The following is an 18,059-nucleotide window of genomic DNA, read 5'->3' on the forward strand; positions in this document are numbered from 1 at the left end:
CAAGAAGCACGGATTTTCTGGAGGTTTTGACTCCCGTTCCTGCTCCATCACCAGTGCATAGGGAATGCCATGCCAAATGTTACATCAAATGGCCCCAGGGCTGTGCCACTTAGACTGTCCATAATAGATAGATCAGAGGAAAAGTTAATGCACCTTTCCACGTTGACGAAGAGCTTTAGAAGTAGCAAATACATCAGATGCACCCTTGCCCTTTCGGTCTGTCTTGCTGAGATAGAAAAGAAGGAAACCCATACAAACCTTCAAAGGATCTAAGTAAAATGTTTCTAGTGTTAGGTAAAGTGCATTATTTTGTTGTGGGTATATCTGAGTAATACACAAATTTTTAAAAGGCGTGGTTACAGAAAAATTGATGGAAGCCTGTGGATTTGTGAGCACTTATTTGCTTTGAAGGAACATATATGCAGAAAGGGAAGCCATCTTCATGGGCCAATCTGCTCAAGTTCTTTGTGACCTTTGCCGTCAGTCATGCTTTAAACCTATTGGCCTAGTGAGTTACTGAATTGCTGCTGTATTTAAGCTGTATTCAAATCTTAAAGAAGTGTCTGGAACAGCCTTCTGGATTCTTGATGGAATAATTGCCTTTCCAGGAGTGGGTCAGAAGAAAGTTTTTAACCTAGTGGCTTATGGAGGAGAGAGCAAGGGAAATTCAGGGCTGTTTTGGTCTCAGCCTTCCACCTGAAAACCCAGCCTCTTTGATGGGGACAAACACAGTGCAGTTATTGGCAGGCAGATTTCTTCTGCTGCTTTAAGAAGATTAAATTGTGTTAGGAGGTCAGGGAGAAGAATAGGCCCAGCTACATTTGCAAAATGCAAAGATGGATCGTTGAGGCTGTGTGCAGGAGGGAGGAAGAGGATTATTCACAGGGTACAGAAGAAGCCATTGACCATGGGGAAGCAAGGCCCACTCAGCCTCCCCATGTGACTTTCTCTACACCCAGGCACACTGGAACACTGGCAGGATTTCTGTTAATGGGGCCACATTGCAGCAGGAAGAGCTCAAGCGGATGAGAAGATTCCTTCACATTTGCACAAGACATAAAGATATTGTGATTAGGGTTAGAAACAGTCAGACTGTTGTTCCTGTCCCTTCCACTGGCATAAGGGACAGAGTCAGCCAGCCTTCCATCAGACTTTGAGCTTTGTATCATTCCTTCCTTCCTTTCTTCCCAAGCCCCACCAGCTCCTGAGTTCGCTGGTGCACCATCATCCCCTGCCCTGGACCAAGATAATTCCTACTCTATGATCCCTCCTTCCACGTTACAGTGGACATCAGTCAGTTCAGTGACTTGGTTTGCTCATGCAAGAACCCCTGGATCAGTTTCCCAGCAGGGGCACTTAGATGAGTTCTTAAGTAGGAGAACTGGAGAGATCCACTGGGTAAGCGGAGCTGGGACTAGATGGACCATTGGCCTTTTGATCTCTTAATCCGAGCCCATGCCCCGTGATGCAAGTCAATGAGCCATGGGCTATAACTATTGAGCAGAGCTGCACGCCTCATAGAGAAGATGTCAGTTGCTCTCTATCCTCGGTCTGGTTCTTTTGTGAATCCTGATTGAGCTGAGCAGCAGTGTGGCAAACAGTAAGTTAACAAACCCAGTTGGTGTTGGGAACTGTGGTGGACCCAGTCTTTCCCCTAGCAGTGTGATTATTATTATTTTTAGCTCATTGCTGCTTGAGTGCCTATTGAGTCTACGTGCATCATGTGCAGTTCCTTCTAGGTTTCTCTGCCAGACCTTCCAAGCACCAGCTTGAATCTCCACCCTCACCACTACTGCAAAGGCCTGTGATGGGCATGCTCCCTTTGCCCAAGAATTATAAAGTAGCCTTTCCCAAGGCCCTTCTCTCCTGTGATCCTGCTGTACCGAACACTGCTCTGCTGTCTCTAGTGAGTTGGCTGCCCTGATAGGATGGGGTCTCATATGGCCTCTCCAAATTACTACATCCTTAGGCATATACTGAGCTAGTTTGTGATAAAGAGATGCTGGCATCTTTCTGGAATGATAATTGCTGCATTAAAAAAAAGCTTTTCTTTCAGCTTAAAATATCTCCCCCCCCCAGTAATCAAGTACATATCCACTGATATTCATCTGAAATAGTCTAGTCTTAGATTTTGTAGATGTGAATTCCAGCATCAAACCTCACTACTATCTCTGAGAAGCTGCAAAAATGACGGGTTGAAGGGGTGGGGGAGAATAAGAAAGTTTTAAACCCTGGCCTGGCTTTTTGTCTTTTGCTTAATACTCGATTGGCAAATGTTCCATGTTTTAAATGAGAAATGTATGCAGCTGGCTCTCTGCTGACAATGTCCTTGAGGATTTGACAGTGAAATTTTCCAGCAGTTGCTCTTCGTTAGGATCCTGGCGGTGTCTAACAAGGCAGCCGAGCTGCTGGTACCTTCGACTCCTGTTTGTTCTCCGAGGGCTTGGGGGCTGCTGCAGTAAGCACATCGACCGGGGCTGATCATTACAAGGGCGTACGCCACCATGAATAAAAATGTCACACGCTCCCCCCATCTCACAGCAGTACAAAATGTCAGCCCTGTCAAACACACATTGCAGGGAGCACTGAGCAGTCGGTACAAATTGGAAAGCCGAATATTCCCCCGGCTTTCTGATATTCTTCATTTGAAGCAGAAGAAAAACAGTTGTTAACCTATTAGCTGTGATTTTAAACTCCGCTGAAGCCAGCAACGGACAGGTTTTCTTTGTACGCAGAGTGAATGTATTCCTGGTGTCCCCCATTTTTTGAGAAAACTACCTCCCCATTCTATATTTGGGGAGCCCACAAAGAAACATGCTCCTGGGTGCCAGTCTCTCTATCGCTTTTCATCTGTGACACTTTTGGAAGCCTGGAAAGACTTTTTGAGCAGTCTTGCCCTCTGAAAACCTCTCCTTGGTTTTTGGTGCAAGTGAGTTGAGCTAATGATCCAGGCGACTGGCAGGAAAAGGTCCCATCGTTCACAGCCTTGTGCAGTAGAGTAGGCTGGAGACTTCCAATGCTCTGGTCTGGGTGGTGTAACAGGACTATCTGACGCTGTCTCAAAAGTGTTTCCATCTGTCCCATATCAGCAAGACCCAATGGAGCAAGCTGGACCCAAGGAAGTGTGCAAAGCTCTGAACCCACGTGTTCTTCATTTGGACCACTAGAAGCCACGTTTGGTATAGGGATCTATAGCAGGTTTGCTAAAACCATACACTGCACTCATGGATGGGGAGCTATTGGCTATGACATTTTAAAAAGTTAAAGCTTTTGAGAGACCCTCAATACCCACAAACTAAGTTGTCTCTGATTTTTGTTTTCCTTTGGGTGTTGTAAAGAAAGACTTGAGTGTGGCATCCTTTGTTTTGTTTTGTTTTCTCCTCCCTAGCTGTGAGATCTGAGGCAGCTTTTCATTTTATATCATTGGCCTCAGTATTGGCCAGAAATGGCACTACATAAAATCCAAGCACTGAAAAAGCCTCCAAACTTCTGCCAGCAGACAGTCCCAATACAGTGGGTGGACTTTGCAGTGTTTCTGATGCATCTTCAGGTTTAGCCTTTGGGTTTCTAAGTTTGAGTTATCAGGGGGACATTAGAAAGGGTGAGGGGATGGGGCAACCAAGAACCAATGTTGGTCTGCCAGCTGCACCTCTTCCTAGAAAAGCAAGATTTGTCCATAGTTATCCCTGCCCTGATCTTCTGATCACATCCAGGCTAGATTACTGCAACACTTCCTTTGAGGACTCAGCAAGTTGTCTGGAATGCAGCAGCAAGTATCTTTCTGGAGAAAATTACTAGGAAAGCATCTTAACCAGTTCCAGAAGAAACTTTTACAAGCTTTCAGTTTAATTGCTAGGCTATTCAATGTGCTAGTCCTTACCTTTAAAGCCATAACTAACCTGGGTCAGTGCTATCCATAACTGACCTGGGTCAGTGCTATCTGATGAACCTTGCTGACCATTAAGATCTTCAGCAGAGGACCTTTTCTGTGCGCTCTCTTCAGAGGTAAGGTGAGTGGTTGCCAGAGACTGGGTCTTCTATGTGGTGGTCCCTTAAGAACTCCTATCCTGCATCTGTTCTTCTGGTATCTACCCTTTTGAGTCTTAGGTGCCAAATAAAGACATGTTTTCCCATTAAGCCTTTGGTGATTATTTTTTTCCTTTACCACTAGACAGTTTTCAAACTGTTGCACAGTTTCATTTGCTTGTTTTTGTTGTTGTTGATTCTTGGTGTCAGCATTAAAAAACAAACCTCTATTGTGTTTACTATGTAAGCTGCCCTGAAATATAAGTATAGAAATGTTTAAATTAAATTTGTTTTAGTCTGCTGTGCTTCTCCCGGTTAATATTCAGTTCATGGGTGATCGTGGGGCAGGGAATGTGTGTCTGTGTGCCGTTTCGTTCACCATAGGAATTGTGAAGGAACGTCTAGGAGGAAGTAGAAGTAGTGTTGGTTTTTATATGCCAACTTTCTCTACCACTTAAGGCAGAATTAAACCAGCTTACAATCACCTTCCCCTCCCCACAACAGACACCCTGTGAGGAAGGTGAGGCTGAGAGAGCGTGACTTGCCCAAGGTCATCCAGCTGGCTTCATGTGTAGGAGCAGGGAAACAAATCCAGTTCACCAGATTAGCCTTCGCTGCTCATGTGGAGGAGTGGGGAATCAAACCCGGTTCTCCAGATCAGACTCCACCTCCCCAAACCACCACTCTTTTTTTTTTAATAATTTTTTATTGGTTTTATATCTTTTCCATTAGACAAGCAACAATTTAAAAATATATACCATTTAAATGTCTAGGTATGTTGCTAATATTCTAAGTACATAATAATAGAAAAAGAAAAAGAAAAGAAAGAAATTTTGACTTCCCCTTCACCTCCGTCTGCCTCTTAATAAAATGGTTAAATTCCGTCATGATGGGTTCTGATCCTAATTCTTTCCAATAAAACCATAACATTTTCATTCCTAAACTATATAATCTATTCAATATTAATTATTAACATTATTATTATCACATGGATCAGATTAATAAGTATTCTTCCATTTTTCCCAGTCTTAATTCATGTTTACAGTAATTCATCCAAACCTCCCACTCCCACCCAAACCACCACTCTTAACCACTACACCATGCTGGCTTTCAGGAGGGGGTGGCTTGATGGTAAACTAGGCTCAAGCTGCATGCCTTGGATTAGTTGAGCCAGGAGAACTGGTGCGAGATGCTCCAGCCCTTCCATTCCTATCAGGAGGTCAGTTGCCAGGCTCTGCACCGACTGACTCCTCCCACCAAGTGCCCGCCAAGGGCAAGAAGGCCTTGCAGTAGTGTAGACTCAAGGAAATGAAGGTCCAGTTCATGAGATGAAGGACATTTCTGAATTGCCTTCAGAAAAGGGACTTGCAGTTACAAAAGCCCCAAGGATGAATATGCGCTTTTAAATGCTCCCCCCCCCCGGGGGGGGGCTCCACCACACGCCCGCAACCATAATTTAGCTGCCTTCAGCAGCCTGGACATCCACAGCCTCGTCCCCATTCATCCTGCAGCTCAGGTAATTAAGCTGATATTCCAACACAGCTTCCCCTTCTGACCTTTTGGAAACAATGTGTTTTGCTGTCTCAACACATTAACTGCAAATCAGATGCTGCTTTTTTTATTAAATATAATCTCCATGTCCTGTGAATATGCTTGGAGCGTGACACTCTGCACGTGTGCTCTCTGTCCAGAACTTTAAAAAGCAAACTCTGGCATGGGATGAGTCTGAGCAGTGGGCAGGTGATGGTCTTGTCCATGTTCCTTCCCCACTCACCTGTTACCTTGCCTTGCCAGCTAAACTTGGGATTTGATCGCAGGCTTTTTTAAAAACAACAACATTTTGTTTTTTTTAAAATCATTTTGTTTAGCTAAAAGGTTCATGAGATAACCTTGCAAAAATTAATCTAATATAGCCACCAAAATGAGACCGCAGAGCAAAGCATCATCTTTGCGGAAAGTGTGTCTGTGGCTGGACACATCCCCTGTATCCGGTCCTGATCCTTGCATGTAGCCAGGGTGTTATGTGTGGCAGCGTCCAGGGAGTCTTGAGGACTTCTTTTCATACAACTGCAATATTCTGGCCCTCACAGAAAGAGGCTCGGGGACTGTAGAAAGTTTCCCCTTTGCTCATCTTTATGAATCAAATTGTTGCTTTTGCTCTTTGTGGGTACAGTGTTTCGGACCCCTTAGTGTAGCGTTAATTTTTTTCTTCCAAAGTGTGTTTGCATTGCTGTGGGGCACTGAAGACTGTGGCATGGAAGCACACTGGTCGTCTTTCTGCTTGCCTAGGAGACTGGTTCTTCTCACGATTTGTAAAAAACATCTCAGCGCCAGGAGTCTGCACACTGATATTAAGAGGGGGGATGCTATGCTTAAAGTGTTGATCTTGAGATGTAGTTTAAAGCAGAACAGAGGCAAATCCGTACCCCCCCCCCCCACTTCCTCCACTGGTGCTGTTGTGTTCACCGCCTGCAAGAGGTTCCTGTCACAAAAGCGGCAAGAGGGTTTAAGGCATTGATTGGACGCCATTCTGGCGAACTAAATGTATGTGGGGGTGACAGCTGCATAACGTGCTGGTGACTGAAGTTTCCAATTTGATGCCACAGCCAAGCATTCGTCCTGCAAGACCGCCTCCTCCCAAGATCCACCGGTCATCCAGGCCCGTGAGTAGCTGGGTATTCTGCCTCTGCTGCATTTTTAACCCTGCGTGCTCCATAGTCTTACTAAATCCTGCTAGGTGGGACTGGTAAACTTCGCATCCATTCCAGCAGGAGCTCCTCTTCTCAGTGCCTTTCTTTGGTGGTGCTGAGTCCCAAGACCCGCCCTTGGCTCTGTTTGCCTTCATCAGGGTCTTTGCTATTCTTACTCTGGTGATGCTTTCCCCTCATTTTCCTTTATTCCGGCCTCCTTCAGGCTCAATGTACTGTTTTAGCCGGGCAGCTTGTGAAGATGGGAGCTGACCTCTGAAATCAGGAGCCCCCTCTTGAAGTAAAATTGCTACTAATCCCCACCCCAAGGAGGTGACAAGAGAAGCAGTCTTGTTCAAAGGACTAGCGCCTTGGCCAAAATGTGGCTGACACTTGCCAAATTTGCTAGCAGGTTTAGTGCACATCCTAAATCCTGGACCCTTTTTACAGAAGGATAAAAAGTTGTCTCTGTCAAAGGAATAAAGAAGTCTGAACAGGCTGCTTCAAGGAGCAAAAACCTACAATATGCACTCCAGAACTTTTGAATTGAACCTTACCTTATATGTAATTAGAGTAAGTGGTTATAAAACAGCAGAGCAAACTGCTCAGCCTTCCTTGTTTTTCTCTGCACTTCCTTTCCTGGAGTAACTGAGACACTAGACAAGGATGAGGGAGGAGGCGGCTGAGAGGAAGCAGGAGAAGGCCAAGGCTGGCATAGTTCACTGGATGGAAGAAAAAAAAGGAGGGGAATAAAACCCAACCTAAAAACAAAAGCTGGGTACCCAAGGTTGGGTGAAAAGAAAATATATATAAGTCTCTGTATAGATACTGAAAGTATAATTTATTAGAAGCGCTATGTAAAAGTTAAAATTATTTAAAAGCATTAAAATAGCACAATGGCATTTCCTGAGGTTGAAAACTGTAACCACATACCAAACGCGTTTTGGCCTATGGGGCCTTCATCAGTGGTTAATTAAAACCCTTTGTTAAGCCTGCACACATACACAGAAATACATTAATGAATACAAATACAAACAGTTCAAACCCAACCAGGCATGTGTATATGTTGTAAATTCTATTCCCAATTACTCAAACATCTGGTATAATAGGTTCTTGTTGTAATACTGGTTAGTATAAGTCTCCCATATAGTATGTGTGTAGGTATCAACCTAGTAATGCAGTCAGGAAATGCCATTGTGCTATTTTAATGCTTTTAAATAATTTTAACTTTAAATCCAGGCGGCACCCTTCTCCCCTCTCCCACAGAGAGGTTTTCCCGCTGGCAGAGACCAAGAGCTGTGCAAGAGCTTTTGTTTATTTCATTTACACAGGAGAGGTCCTCCTGGATTGTGCTCCATGAGTCAAAACTTATGCCTTTCCTTGCCTTGCGTTGGGGCCAAAGCCCTCAGCAGGATTGTGCCTTTTGACTCTTCTTTCCTTGGTCCACATCAACAGCAGCCAGAAATTTGTAAGCGAGGTCCCCAGGGGGACCTTACTGATCCTTCGTGCACATGGTGTCTGCTGACCTTCCATGCTGCACAAGATGATAAAAGCATCATTGAAACCGCCAAATGAAAACTGGATTACTTCTCTCAGTCAGAAAGTAGTTGAAGACAAATACCTTTTCAAACAACAAAGGACGTTGTTGCATAATTCCACTCAGTGCAGAATCAACACTGGTCCAAACTGTCTTCACTTTTAATTTTTTTGTTCTGCTTTGCTTGATGCCTTTGCCAGATGCCTGTAAAGGTGCAGATGGGATTACTTGTGCGACACTAATGGCTCTTGGCCCAAACAAGTCAGCTGGTGTCAGCCAATGCTTGACAGCTCTTCCTGTGGGTTTTAGGATTTTTGTACTGCCTGCCCTGATTTCACCAGCGGACGCTGCTTTCTTTAATCCAGTTTCTTATATGAAAATGAGATCAAAGAAACAACGGCAAGTTTTCGAAGTGTCTTGCGAAAACTAATGAAGGGAGTCCCTCTTCTGCTTTAGACTTCTCTTGTTTGTTGATGGCCAGTCTGGGTGTGCTATTTGCTCTTAACTTCCAGTGCATGAGATTGAGAGAGAGCATGTCTTAACAGTGTGGAAGGGGGGGGGGGGTTAGCTGGGCAAATAATTGTTATGGATTTATGCATTGATAATTTCCCTTCCTACATGTGTCAAAGGTGCTGCTGATTGCTTCTGGATCTGTTGTTCAGAGCTCTTGACGTTGGAGACCCTAGAGGATTGGCTGAGATTCATTAGCCAGGAAACAAACTAACTTTCCTTTGGTTTTTTTTTCTTTCTTTCTCTGTAGCCAAAAGCTTTGGGTCACTTGCTACTTCCAGCAAAGGGAGGGGGCTCCCAAGAGAGATTTCTGCAGGCAGAACTTTACTGAGCAACCTTGTTTTCAAGTCAGACTTATTCTTGGCATCAAAGACTAAATATCCCAGTTTGTTTAGATCTCCACTGCTATGCTTGAGTAGTCCTCAGTAAGGTGTGCTCATGTCAACTTTCTTTGTGCCCACAAAGAAGGGGGGATGCTAATAAGAAAAGTCACTGTTGTAGTTGATTGCCCTCCTGGAAGGGTACCTACCTTGCACCTTTCATCAAGGGATGCCAGAGAGTCAATTCCTGCACAATGATTTTTGGAGATAGGGTGTTCCTCATAGGCATTCCAGTTTTTCAAAATTGGTTGCGTAGATCTAATTCAGAGGAAATACACTGGTCTTACTCCACTGCTCTTGGGAATCTTGTAGGTGGTTTTCTGTAGCCCAATGCCAAAACCACCCGTGCCTCCCAAAGTGCAGGAGATGCAGCCATCAAATCTGTATTCCTGCATGGCCCGTTCTATTGTTTCAGAAACCCCGCACAAGAACAGTGAAAACGGAGCCCCTGTTTTTCAGCATGCCTCCCAACAGTGAGAAGGGTGTGAAAAGCACTTTCAATGGACTGGGTGAATTTGGCCAGAGCCTCTGAAATCATTTGGGAGTGATGAGATGGGAACAGAAATTTACTTTTGGAGCCCAGACCTCAGATTCCAGGCTGCAGTGCATTCTGAACATATGCGCCAAAAATGCAGCTATGCATCATTTGCAAAAGCTCTCTGCAGTTGTGGAGATTTTTTTTAAAATCCAGTTGTACACTCTCCTGCAGCCCTGACCTGGATGGCCCAGGCTAGCCTAATCTCGTCAGATCTCAGAAGCTAAGAAGGGTCAGCCCTGGTTAGTATTTGAATGGGATTAAAACAAAGAATACCAGGGTTGCTGTGCAGAGGAAGGCACTGGCAAACCACCTCTGTTAGTCTCTTGTCATGAAAACCCCAAAAGGGGTCGCCATAAGTTGGCGGTGACTTGACTGCACTTTACACACACTCTCTCCTGCCCCTAGCGAGGAATGTATACTCAACATATATGAGAGTTTCCACTCTTTTAATAAATCCCTTTAAGTATCTTTGATTCTACTCTTTTTAAAAAAAAAATTCCCATGGATACTTTAAAAGGAAAAGCTCTGCAGCTTGACTTTAGACCTTTACTAGCTGCTTTCCCCACCCATTATTTTGCAACTTCAGAGGCTGGGACAGGATGGGTCCAGTGTAATGCGCTTCTTCTCCCCCCTCAAAATCCGGTCTGCTTGTACCTTGTAGCATATTACAGCAGGAGAGCTCGGGAAGTTACTGCAGCCGAGATTACCTCATTCCTTAGACTCTGAAGACAGACCGATGGCCCGTCTCTCTGTTTCTTCAACCCAGGCAGTGGCATCTTCAGCTCTGATGTTGGTGCTGACAGTCCTGGAGATAAAAAGAGAAGCCGCTTTAATGCTTTGGATACCGTTTCCTTTGACACGGGAGAATGAGAGAAGACCTGTAATGACACTTCTGCCCATTTTTCAAGGAAAGCAGATCCAACCTCTGCCATGAGTTCAAGCGACATCCCCAGATAGGCTGGCATTCCCGTTAACTTCCTGTTCGGTCCTTGTTAGTCTGGCATTTGCCCTCTTGGTTGAGCGGCACACACAGCGCGTTTGCATTCACGGTGCATTTAACCCTCCTTCTCTGGTAGCCTTTGAAATCCAGCTGGGATTTGGCCTCTTCCCCCAATCCCCCCCCCTTTTCTCCAACTGTCCTGTCAGGGTCTGGCACAAAATCCTCTTTAGCGTCTCTCTCTCCCCCCCTTCCCCCAATGCTGTGCAGTTGCTGTCTCAGGTGGGGCAAGGCTACATTCCCTGCCCCGAGAGGGCCGCCCCAAAGGTGAAAGTGTTCGTGGCGCAGTGACAAGCCAGCTTTAGGCTTAATTAAACAGTTTTCCTTCTCTCTCTCTCTCTCTCTCTCTCTCTCTCTCTCTCTCTCTCTCTCTCTCTCTCTCTCTCCCCCTCTCCCCCTCTTCTCTCTCTCTCCCTCTTGCCTTTCCCTCTCTCTGTGTTTTATCATCCCTAATGAAGCAGTCTCCTCCATCGATCCTGCTGATTTGCCAAGCCATTCCTTTTGTTTGCTGGCGCTGAGCCATGCAGCCGCTCTCTGACAGCTCAGCTCCTCTAATTAGCTCTGTTGTTCTTTTTCCCCATGTTTCACCGCCTTGCAAGTTCACTCGAAGTTGCCGCAAACTTAATCCTTCTATTCCTGCCATAAATTTGCCGCCCTTAAGCCGTCTTGATTGCAAAAGGAGAATCAGCCTTGTGTGCAAGAGAGGCTCATGGGCCTCTAGCATCTGACCTCCTCTCTTCCTAGGGGGCCAGTGGCCATTCAGTCGTGCTGGGGACCCCAGGCCGCCCCCCTCTACCCTCCATTTCTGCTTCAATTCATGCCATGGCCTTCGGGGATGATTATTCCAGGATGACCTGCTTGTCAGCAGTGGGGGTTTCCTGCCGTATGAACCCGGCCCTCCAGGATGAGCAAGCTGGTTCACCAGGCCCTCAGCTGAAAACCTCAGCAACCAGTTTTGCTCTCGAGAGAATGCCCTACCCCAGTTCAGAGGCTGGTGCTGTGAGCAGCCTTTTTGGCTCTTGAGAATCTGCAGCTCGTCGTTGGGGAGGGGAGCTTGAAGACCCAATTGCAATCTTGTATGTTCAGAGGACAAAGATCCAACGAAGCTTGCATGGTGCTTTCTTTGACAAACGTCTGGTTGTTTGGATGCTTTTCTTTGGTTGAGTGTACAGGGTTGCTTTTATGTGGGACACTAGCCACACAAGGTGGGAGACTGTAACTTTTCACATGATGACTCCAACTTCTCTCTTGCCATGATTGGCTACTCCTGGAAGCCCGTAGCCTGTGTGCCGCTGGCATGCTTATACCCACCCACGAATGCTGTTTGTTTTATTAACATATTTGTTCCGCACTCATTTTCAAAGAAGAAGAAGAGTTGGTTTTTATACGCCGACTTTCTCTACTGCTTCAGGGAGAATCAAACCGGCTTACAATCTCCTTCCCTCCCCCTCCCCACAAGAGACACCCTGTGAGGTAGGGGGGCTCAGAGAGCTGTGACTAGCCTAAGGTCACCCAGCTGGCTTCATGTGTAGGCTTTGGGAAACCAACTTGGTTCATCAGATTAGCGCCCACTGCACATGTGGAAGAGAGGGAAATCAAACCCGGTTCTCCAAATTAGAGTCCACCGCTCCAAACCACCGCTCTTAAACACTACACCACGCTGGCTTAGCCACTATACTTCGCAGTTGACGTATAATTAAAACAATAAAAAATGGAAAACCATATCATACAACGTTTAGATCAAAGCTAGTTAAAACTACAGCAATCGTATTTGTTTTTAAAAGCAACAAGATTGCAGAGGGAGGATAACCATGTTGCCTCGCCGCACAGGCACACACAGTTCAATAGCCCATCAGGATTTTGGTGCTGATGTGAAGACTGGACATACTCAGGGTCTCGTGGATGTGGGGGCGCTCAGACTCGGCAAGGGGCTCCCCATAGGAAACTGCCATCAATGTCAGAGGTCCTTTGTCAAATTCATACTGCTTAGCTTGAGGGCTGGCTGCTTATACTGAGGACGTACTGCCCGCGGGACAAGTGTGGTCTTGATCCTGCCAGTCCTGGTGAGGAGGGGGTTTCTGGTTTTTATTCTACTGGTTTTAAATGCCAGTGTTTTAATTATAACCCTCCCTGAGCCACAAGGAAAGGAGGGATATAAATATTTTAATTAATAAATAGAAATGTCATCTCCTGACCAAGGTGGTTTGAGTAAAGTCGTTTCTGTGGGCGATGCATACTGACTCTGTTCCGTTTCTTCTTCTCTCTGTCTGCCTGTGGCATTAAATGACACACAGCATCTCCGGGTTGTGAGATGTTGCTTCCAACAAGTTGGGTTGGAAATTGCTTTCCAAGATGTCACTGAACTACTGAAAAGTTTATATTTTATTGAAAGGACTTGAATAAAACACTCAAGTCTAGCTCTGGAACATTAATGGGAACACATCCCCTACAATCCATCCCATTAAATGGATGAAAGACACTCAGTCTTCAGTGGCATCCAGTCCATTAATAAAGCATTCTCTGTACTCCGTTGGTTTCCTCTGTTGTGGTTCCTTCTACAGGATGTCTCTATTAAATGGCATGATTGTGTTAATCCTGTAAAAAGGAAACTAAAATGAGGCTACTGGTTTTATCCTTGGAAGTATCCTTAAAATCAGCTCCGTACATTTGCTTAGCATGGGGCTTAGTACCAGTCCTGAGTAGCAGAGAGACCATTGGGTACTGGACCATTCTAGGTTTCCCTTGTCATGTGTAATTTCCTGCCAGACTAGAGATTGTGGTGGCAGAGCAGATCAGTCCAGAACCCATCTCTGCACAGTCAGGCTCCTAAACATTTCCATTGTAGCTCCTAGAAATTTGAAATATTTTTTTCCAGCCTTGTCTTTCCTCACATGTTGTGACTTTGCTGCAACTTCACCAGGCTCCAAATTTCACAATTTTTGAATACTGCCTGCTGTGTCTTCTTTCTCTGACCAGCGCACACGGCAAACCTGCACCTCTGCCTTGATCCACATCAGAATCCCACCAAAGAGAAATATCCTGTCCTATGAGTTAACTGCTTCCAGAGCAAAGCACCTCTGTATTTGATGCTCCATTGAGCCTCTTGGATTGGGCCTTTGGCTGCTAGGCTGGGCTTAACGAAGAAGTGTGTTCAAAATGTGAGCTGGGTCAAAGCAGGCGAGGGGCAGCTTTTGGCAGGCACGCTGTGGTTGCTGAGGCAGATTTGCTAAAACTCCTCCACTTATCAAATAGGTTCGGCCACCCAGACCCCACGTTGCCAGGAGGCCAAAGAGCAACATCGCCGTGGACAGCCAAAGGACCTCTGTGTCAAGCCCAGAGCAGTAAGTATCCCTGCCTCTGGCTTCTTCCTCTCTTTGTAAGTATGCTGTTGGGATTTGCGGGGGGGGGGGGAGAGGAGTAGAATTTGGGATGGGGCAGAGGATTCCTTGTGCCTTTGGAGGCAATAAAGCATGGGAATGGTTTGAAAATGTTAACCCCTCTAATGCTGGGTGGTATAGAGCATGTGCGGATTAAACTCTCAAAGGTCTTGAGTGCCGAGAAATATATTTTGATGAGGCAAGTAGGAGGTATTCTCCTTGAATGTTTAACTTTGCTGATTGCCTAGGGAGGTGTTTTTTTTTTTTAATGACCACTTGCCTCTGAACTTAGGCAGAGCCTCCTGTTAGTGGAACGTGATTGCCCTCTTGTGGAAGAGGCCTAGAGACATCCCTGCAGACAGCCAACCTTCTTGCTCCAGGTCTGATTCCTAAGAGTAAAATGTATGGGCAGTTGCAGAGAGCCCCACCACTCAAGGAGAGGGGCAGCATATTTAGAAACCGTGTCCACCTTTAAGAAGTGTGTGTCGTTTTGTCATCTTGCCTTTTTTCTCATCTGTTTTCACTATTTTTATGCTTACTTTGTCTTCCCTTTTGAAAGAGGTACACAGGTGGTATTAAACAGAGGTGCAACAAAGATTGGGATGCTGACCTGCTGTTCCCCCATCACTCAGCAGAAAATAAGCTCCAGAAAGGGAGTCAGTTGAGCATTCAGGAGGCGATGTCGCAGACTCACAGATTAGCGCCATCCAATTGGTGGTAGCTACTCAGGCATATTAATGGCCCGGTTCCTGAGAGGATCCACAGTCCTTGGTGGAGAATTCCTCACTGGGGACGTTGTACTAATGCTAGCTAGTTATGTTCAAGTTAAAGATCTAAATGGGTTTCCCCCACCCTGCTAGTAATTTATGAGGGACTTCCAAAATCTCATCCTGATAATTAGAAAGGGATGGGGGCAGGGGAGAGTTAAATTCAAGCAGTTCTTTATGGGAATGATGCCAGTCAGCCGGTGACTTCCAGGCTTCAAGTGCCATGCAGGGGGGGTTATCCTGCACTATCTCGAATGACTGTGAAGTATGTGGGGGGCATCCACTTGTGCCCTTTCCCCCTCCGTTGCTCTCCCTCAGTCCTGTGAAGCATGGAAGGCTGCCATCAGCTAGTTTGTGTTAAAACAAACAAAGTGAGCCCAAGGGAGTGCTGTGCCAAACAAGAGCCCTCCTCCCCATGGGTTCTGCTTCCCAGGAGAGTAGGAGGCGTCTGGCACCCCTCACCCGGGGAGAGAAGCTCTGCTTTCTTGGAAGTGTGTTGGGGAGGTTGCACATGTTTTGCTGGTAGAGAAGTCTGCTTACTCATTATTTTTGCAGTTTATGACAGTGGATGAAACGACTGAAACATTAATATGTACCCTCCTCCCCAAAAGCAGTAAAATAACAAATGGGAATGCCCAAAAACTACAGGCCAGCCGCAAAGCATGTTAGCAGCAAAGGATGAGTAAGCTCAGCATTCCGTCAGATATCCAGGTTCATGACTGTGTTTTATGGTCCATAGGGCAGTGCAGTGTGAGGGGTTTTTTTGGGGGGGGGGAGGGAGAACTGCCCAGGTATGCAGAACAGTATTAATTTCCAAATTCAAGAAAGAATAGAGAACATAAGAAGGGGGAAAGATGGGTGTGAGGCAATTGGCTTGCTCAAGTCCCTTGGCATTTATAGTAAGCTGGAGAAGGATATTTAGGATGGTGGGAAATTTCCTATTATTTATTCCCCCACAATTCCTCAAGGCCTCCAGCACTGATACCTATTTGCTTTTCTCTTTGATTTATTTTCTGGAGGGAAGGTGAAATAGTTCCTTAGTGAAGGTTGGTGGGGGGTGGGGACCCTTTGATGAGGAAACTGTTTCCTTTGCCAATCTACCAAAGAAAAATGGCAGACCTCTTCATGGGCACACCTAATGGCTCCTCTACTTGAGTCCCAAGAGGGGTGGTGAGTGAGATGGGCTTTAAGCAGGTTGGTCACTTGGGCATTATGATGCCTGTTTGGTTTCTCTTCAGGAAGGCACTGAGTAGAAAGCCTAGACCTCTTTCTTCATCTTCACATTTGAGGTTTCTAGAGATTAGCCCAGAGATTAGCCCTATCTCCTTCACTGTAGAGTAGATCCACAGGTGTTTCATGTGTGAAGTCCCTTTTAAGCTCTAAGAACAACAGCTGAGGGAAGTGCTGTGGCTCTGTGGAAGAGCTTCTGCTTTGAATGCAAAACATCCCAGGTTCAATCCCTGGCATCACCAATTAAAAGGACCAAGCAGTAGGTGATGTGAAAGACCTCTACCTAAAATCCTGGAGAGCCACTGCCAGTCTGAGTAGAGAATGCTGACCTTGATGGACCCATCGTCTGATTTAGTATAAGGCAACTGCATGTGTTTTCTCTTTTTCTCTCCAGAATTTTTTGTTAGCGTTTTGGAGGGAGGAGCTGAGGCTTAGCCAACAGTGGCATTTATCTGTGCTAAAACCACACCCGTGGCTTGTGGCATGTATCTATGGCTTATCAGGAACTAGAAAAAAACATCCACATTTTTTTTTTTAAGCCAGGTAGAGTACCAAGCTACAGCATATGTGATATCTCCTGCCTTTGATGATATCGGGAGCACAGCTAGGGGAGGAGAGGGACATGATTCTCACCTTACCCTGGAGCTGAGTTCCCAGAGACCCCCCATGAATACACAAATTGTGTCAAAAGTGTCCACAAAATTGGGGGAGGACCTGGAAACTAGCTGTGCTGCCATCGAAGCAGAGGCTACCAACCAGTTTCAGCAGTTGCTCTAGAAGAATGGGCAGAAGCACCCACTGTGGTCCTTCTGCAGAAGGCTTCACAAGCCTTCAGCCCCCATGGAGTTCTTCTTCCTGTCAGGGTGGCGGCACTTTTCTCCATCTCTGCGCATCCCAAGGGAATGTCCATCCATCTTATTTTACCAGTTTGTTTTCCCCCCAGCTCTCTGAAGGGACAACTCACTAACTGCCCTATCTGGGTTAGGAAGGAATTTCCTCAGATCAAACCTTCCTTTTGGATATCTAGGCTTACCTCTTCCATAATGTAATTGGTCCCTTGTAGTACTGCTCCAAAGCAAGGGGCAAGATGTATATGTTGTAACATTTTCTTGGGGTGAGTTTTGATAGTCTCACTGGCACATTTTGGGATCGGTGTTCCCCACACAGACCCACCCAAGGGATGGGGGAGAATTTGCTCTGACTCGCTAATCAGAAGGTGTCCTTCTGATTATGACAGTCAGCTGGGGGTGGGGGAAAAGGGGGATTTGCTTCTGGATGATGATGCTGTCGTCTTGGGGCAGAGGGGAGTGCCCGTTTTGTGTTTGCGTGGCCGATCACAGGCTAAGGTATGGGACTTTGCTTTTTCTCAGAAGAATGCCGGGGGCCTGCTTGTAGCAGGTGGCTGGTGCTCCCAGGAGCCACCATGTTTGAAAAAGGACTGCGGTGTTGTGACAGGAGGGCTGACTCATCCGGCCCTTTGTCTATAGGGCAGCCAGAGGGGTCTCTGCCGTCTGCTTAAAGCGTCATGTGGAATAAATGAGCTGCTTTCCTGCCGGAGAATGATCCCTGACGATAGAATTCCCATCATTAATGCCCAGGCCCACTGCTCAGCCACTCCCCCCTCCCCCCTTTCCCCCCTCTTTTCCTTTATCTGTCTTAAGTACATTTAGGTGTCAATTAAATTTGAAATATCTACATTTGTCAGCACTTGGTTTTTGGCCAGCGTGATGTGCTGCTGATTTGTCCAAGCAGCCTGACACATGAGGGGGAGAAGCCCCCGAAATGCAGATTGTCCTCATTAAAACCGAAACGGCAACTCTCCTAATGGTAGGCAGAGCCATGGAGCGCATCCGCGGCTTTATTGCGCCGTGTTTCTGACATGATATTTAAAAAGGAACAGCCACGGCTGTCAGTACTGTCATATGCTGGTGCTAACCAGAGACATGTTAAACTAAACATTAGAAGGAGATCAGCAAGCCATCTGCATGGGAACGCGGCAAAAAGATTAGG

The 18,059-nt window shown here is 46.0% G+C and overlaps 1 protein-coding gene across 1 annotated transcript in view; it reads left to right on the top strand.

Moving 5' to 3' along the window:
* Nucleotides 1-18,059, top strand: part of DENND1A (DENN domain containing 1A) — a 263,127-nt gene that overhangs the window by 237,252 nt on the left and 7,816 nt on the right. The window contains exons 20-21 of the mRNA XM_056860470.1: nt 6,633-6,689; nt 13,928-14,016. Coding sequence (XP_056716448.1) covers nt 6,633-6,689; nt 13,928-14,016 — 146 coding nt within the window. The remainder of the gene's footprint in view (nt 1-6,632; nt 6,690-13,927; nt 14,017-18,059) is intronic.

This window comes from Euleptes europaea, chromosome 14 (genome assembly GCF_029931775.1).
Source record: "Euleptes europaea isolate rEulEur1 chromosome 14, rEulEur1.hap1, whole genome shotgun sequence".
NCBI lineage: Eukaryota > Metazoa > Chordata > Lepidosauria > Squamata > Sphaerodactylidae > Euleptes > Euleptes europaea.